Source organism: Nematolebias whitei, chromosome 16 (genome assembly GCF_014905685.2).
Source record: "Nematolebias whitei isolate Nwh7 chromosome 16, NemWhi1, whole genome shotgun sequence".
Classification (NCBI taxonomy): Eukaryota; Metazoa; Chordata; class Actinopteri; order Cyprinodontiformes; family Rivulidae; genus Nematolebias; species Nematolebias whitei.
Window position 1 is genome coordinate 7,306,281 of NC_056513.1, and position 5,621 is coordinate 7,311,901.

The window sequence follows — 5,621 nt, forward strand, 5'->3', positions numbered from 1 at the left end:
GAGCTAACACCATATATATTAGCTCCAGCGCTAAGGCCTTATATATTAGCCCCAGAGCTAACACTATATATATTAGCTCTGCCGCTAACACCATATACATTAGCTTTGGTGCTAACGCCATATTAGCTCTAAAGCTAATGCAATATACATTAGCTCTGAGTCTGGAGCTAACACCATATATATTAGCTCCAGAGCTAACACCATATATATTAGCTCTGGCGCTAATGCCTTATATATTATCTCTGGTGTTAAAACCATAAATATTAGTTTTGGTGCTAACGCCATATATATTAGCACTGAAGCTAACGCCATAAGTATTAGCGCTGGAGATAATGCCATATATGTTAGCTCTCGAGCTAATGTCTCATTTTTACATTGTCCTCTCTGTCAACTCGCTCCAGTTCAAATTAAAGGCTGAACATCAGTTAATATCCAAAATTAACATTCAAGCTGAATGGCGCTCACACTGGAGCAACCAGTCTGTCATTTACCCAAAATGCATTGCAGCGTAAATAAAATGGTGGCGTCCATGTGTCAATATAAAAATATATATAAAAACTATAGTATTTTTACAGTCTCGTTTTTATAAATACATATAATTGAATTAATTCTCTACCAAATAAATCCGTTATTTCCACTAGTCGGAGATCTTTTTAATGAAAATTTCAAAACGTAAAAACACTTGAGTCAACCAGACTGAATAAGGCTGCCACGACAAAGCAATCAGAAAATGCTAAACTGACTTCAACTCAATCGAATTTGACAGACTGCGAGCTAAAATTAGTAGCGAAGTGTCGTTCTCAACAACTGATCTGAGCACGACGTCTCTCAGGAGATTACTCGTCACGGTTTGACCTTCGACATATCATTTCTCAACCCCGGACATTTGTCAATAGACACAAGTTCCTTCGAGGAACGTTCGCTGGAACGTTTGCTGGAACGTTTGCTGTAGACGTTCCAGGTAAAAGCTGAGGTTTAACTTGAGCTGACGTCACAGAAACCAGATTTAACCGGCTTCCTGTGGACGTAAGAGCTCCGCCCCCTGCGCGGCATGTCCGATGACGAGGCTGACATGTGCGTAAAGCGAACATTCCTGAAGCGTGTTCTAGGACAGGATGTGATTTCGGAGCGTGCGCCCATAATTATACACGTAAAGTAATTGTCCTCCCGTTATTGTTCTCAGGCTCCTGAATGTTGATGCGGAGACGTGGGACGACCTCCATGGCTCCTCTCCTCCAACTCGCCGGGAGGCTGTTGTTGTAAATCATGTATGATTCATGAAAAAAACCTCCTCCTGTCTGCCAGGTTTCATCTCCACACGTCTCACAGACGTACAAATAGGCCTTGGCCCTCAGCCATACCTCCCTTGAACTCCTTCCTTTCCCAAACTGCTCTCCTGTCATCGCCCCCCCAACCCCCCCGGCTCTGGCCCGTGATGTTGTTTTTGACGGCCCCTTCATGGGAAGTACCTGGCAGCGGATGCTAGTGGCAGGCCTCTGTCTGGACACGTCTACGTCCCCCGCCCTCCCCTCCGCCGTCTCCTGTCTCCACGGCCACACGGCGTGAGAACCGCGGTATCTGTGGCAACCAGGGAGGCGCACCTAGAGCTGTTTATTTAAAAGTTGTAGGAGGATTTAGGCCTCGGCGTCTGCTGGTTCTGCTCAGAAACAACCGCCTCGTATCATCTGAAGAGCAGGAAAAGTTATGAACCATCAATATCTTACCCGTTGCAGATCGCTATTTGAACAGCCTGGAACAAAGATTTGTATAAACGAAAAGGCCGAACCAAAAGGTTAAACTCATTTTGACAAATTTAAAATTAGCTGTAATTTTTTTCATTATATCTTGAGAGCAGATGAAATGAGAATTTAAAATGTACAGATTTCATGTAGTGTACATTTGAGGTTTTTTTTGTTGTTTTTCAAATGTTAGCATCAAACTAATATTAAATAGATATTTTTTGTGCTTAATAAAATGTGAAAAAAATGTAATTGTTCTCGAACAGTCACGATGCTTCAGGTAGACTTAAAGGTTCATCTGACTCTTGGTTCGCTGCCTTCTCATGAGTTGAAAGTTCTCTTACTTTTTCCTCAGGACATAATACCCCTCAGAAACCTGTCTCTGACTAACTAAGTTGCTTTAAACGCTTCAGTAACCTCTCAGGAATGTCACTGCCCTCTAGTGGTCCTCAGCAGAAAAGCTGACCACATTGAAATCCATTATAAATGCATTTTTTGATTCCTTATTTATCGTATCGTAAAATAATGCATTCCTTTTAGTAACATTTATTTTACCTTTTACTCTCTTGCAAATGTTAACAGTAAGATGTTGGCTTTGAAACCTAAAACAGATTGTCATATTTTTTTCTTTCTCTTTGCAGGTTTGTTAAAAGTTTGACCTCCCTGCCGTGTGGCGATCTTCTCAGCGTTGTTTGAAAAGACTCTAATCGACTCCTTGAGTTGCGGACCTCCTCTTGAGTTCTTCCTTGATACCGTTCGCCCTCATGGCCCACCCTTACGAGCCCTGGTTACGGACAGCACCACCTAGTGGCAGCTCCGAGGACATGAACATCCCATCCTGGTGGGACCTCCATCGTGATGTGCAGGCTGGGAGCTGGATAGATCTGCAGACGGGTCAAGGCTTGCCCTCTGTGAGTCCAGGCAGCTCTATGGGTCTGCAGCCCTCGTTAGGACCTTACGGTTCTGACCCACAGCTGTGTGCCCTCCCCCCGGCTCAGCACGCTTCACACTCGTCCCACCTCTTCCCTCAGGACGGGTTCAAGATGGAGCCGATGGCGCCAGAGATGCTTCAGCAGGAAGCCTTCTCCTTGGAGGAACCTCAGGAGAGCTCCGTGTCGGCTCGGCCCAAGCCCCAGCGCCGCTCCTCCTCTCGAGGCGGGGGCCAAGCCGTGTGCCGCTGCCCCAACTGCGTCCATGCCGAGCAAATGGGCCAGAGCGCTGACGACAGCAGGAGGAAGCACATGCACAACTGCCACATCCCCGGCTGCGGCAAAGCCTACGCCAAGACCTCCCACCTGAAGGCGCACCTGCGCTGGCACAGCGGCGACCGTCCGTTCGTCTGCAACTGGCTCTTCTGCGGCAAGCGGTTCACCCGCTCCGACGAACTACAGCGCCACCTACAGACCCACACCGGAGCCAAGAAGTTCAGCTGCGCGCTGTGCCCCAGGGTGTTCATGCGCAACGACCACCTGGCCAAGCACATGCGCACGCACGAGTCCCCGCCCTCTCACGGTGAGGCGAACGGAGACGGGAGGGTGGAGAAAGGCTTTGACGAAGCTACGCAGCCACAGTCTTCATCAAACGTGTCTGACAGCACCGAGCCTCTGCTGAAGCTGAAATGTGAGACGGAACCGACGGTGACGGAGCAGTCCGGCTAGTTGCATCCCTTCAGAGACGCTCGCGTAGTTAGGAGTTCACGTTCTGCCGTGGAGGAGTCGTAGCTTAGAATAGAGCGTAGAGGAAAGATTTGGACGAACTTTTACTGATGGAAGCTGGAAGGGACAAATCACGACTGTGGTTCTGTGAATTCGCCGGACTGAGGCGGTAATCGTGATGCAACGACACAGAAAAACACAGTTTGTTTCTTTGCAGCCCAGGAGAGTTTTCTTCCCGTTTGTTTAACGGAGTCCGAAAATCAGGATCTGTAGCTTTCAGCGGAACTTCACGAACCTCCCGCAGAGAACGGAGTTATATTTTAAGAAAAAATGACACGATCATGATGCATTTTCTACTCGAGACGTGTGCTTCCTACTGAACTGGAAGGCAACAGAGAACATTCAGAATCATTAAAATACTTCATTTCATGCACTGTAACGGCTCATCTCAGTGGTAAAGCACTTATCGACAACAAACGTCAGCAGGAAAGCGTGAACAGGTGCTCGAGATGAAACGGAGACCCACTTCGCCAACAAACTGACGGTAGAAAAGAGTGATGAGAGGCCTTCCTGGACCTGGACAGAAAATACCGCCTGGTTGCACGAATCTGTCGGGACACGCTGAGGACGGCAACAAAAACAGACACAACCTCTCAGATCCGTCCTGTCAACACCGCCGGTTGATGGGACTGAAAGAAACATCCAGCCTTAAGAAACACGAGACCTTAAGCTGCACGTGACAATATTTCTTCTTAGCAACGGATCAAAGGCTGCGATAAATGTGAACGAGGTTCCACGAGGGAAAAATTGTCACCAGTCTCTGCTGCACTTTGTGTTTTAGCTCTCAAACTTTATGGGTTTGTAGTTGCTTTATTCAAGCAGACTTTACAGCGAAAAGCAGCTGAGAGGTTTTAGCTTCACTTTAAAATAAACTGTTAATGGTGAAGATCTGCAGTAAAACTTTAAAACGTTAAACGACTGACAAGAAGGAAATAAACAGGTCAAATGTTTGTGGTGAACAAAAATGAGTTTCCAAATAGATTGGAACTATATGTCCGCTGGAATACTATAAATAAATGTTTAATAAGACTTTTAACAGTAAAAGTTATTTTAGAGTATACTGTAGTTCAGATCTTTTGAAGTGGGCTTCTGTAAAAAGGTTATAAGCAGTTAATATCTTACCTGTTGTAGATGTGAACATCAGGTTGGAGGAGCAGTTTGATTCTGACCCGTTTAACGAGCACACAGCTAGTCTGAAGGAAACCAAGATCAAAATACATCTCGGATCAACTTCAGTTTCCAAATTTAATCATAAAACAAGGTTGTAAAAAAAACTTTTATTTCAGTTTCTGTAGTGATTTACATTGAATTGTATGCAAGTGCAAACGGTAACGGCTAATTAGCAGCTAGCAGTAATACTTCTGCTTCAGTTCCAGCTGAAATACCGATATGTTTCTATCAAAATACTTGAGTAATATGAAACTGTTTGCATGTGAAAGTTTAAAGTAGCATTTTCATGAACCGTTGGACAACTTGAGAAAATTACAACAACAGATATCTGCTTTGAAAGATGCCTCGCTAAGACCGTGTGGACAAGCTAATGGTTTGTTAGCCTGGCTAATTTCAAAGTAAATAAAGAAAGTAAATTTAAAAACTGATATTGTTTTATAAAGCGTTACATTAAATTATAGTTATTTAGACAAAACTCTGAGGATTATTTATAAGTGCAGATTGTGGCAGCTAGCTGATATCTATCAGCTAACTATAATGTTTCTGCTGCAGTTTTGCCACTTCTTAAACTATTTCTGCCAAAATACTTGTGTAACGTGAAACTATTATCGTGTGAAGCTTTATACACGTATTTGCTTCAACTGTTAAAACCTTTTTAACAAATTACAACAACAGAACTTTGCTTTGGCAGTGGCCCTGCTAGGACTCTGTTCACAAGCTAATAACAAGTTGGCTAGCTGGGCCACCGCCAAAGACGATTTTTGTTGTCTTAAAACGGCTACTCTAATCTTCAAAACTTGTAATAATGGTTACAATAGTCAAATATATAGGCCTGTACAGAAAAACTATTTTTTTTTTATTAAAATTTAAAGTAATTTAGTTTCACGTTGGCGAGCAGCTAGTTAACGCCTAGTGACTAGCTAATGCCTAGCAACTAGCTAATGCCTAGAAGCTAGCTAACGTCCAACAGCTAGCTAATACCCAGCAGCTAGTTAAC

The 5,621-nt window shown here is 44.3% G+C and overlaps 1 protein-coding gene across 1 annotated transcript; it reads left to right on the plus strand.

Moving 5' to 3' along the window:
- The first annotated feature begins 2,429 nt into the window (after nucleotides 1-2,429).
- Nucleotides 2,430-3,499, plus strand: sp6 (Sp6 transcription factor). Its single transcript, XM_037690110.1, has one exon. It carries the CDS (start codon nucleotides 2,504-2,506, stop codon nucleotides 3,395-3,397), a length of 894 nt encoding a protein of 297 aa, XP_037546038.1. The 5' UTR covers nucleotides 2,430-2,503; the 3' UTR covers nucleotides 3,398-3,499.
- Nucleotides 3,500-5,621: the final 2,122 nt, after the last annotated feature.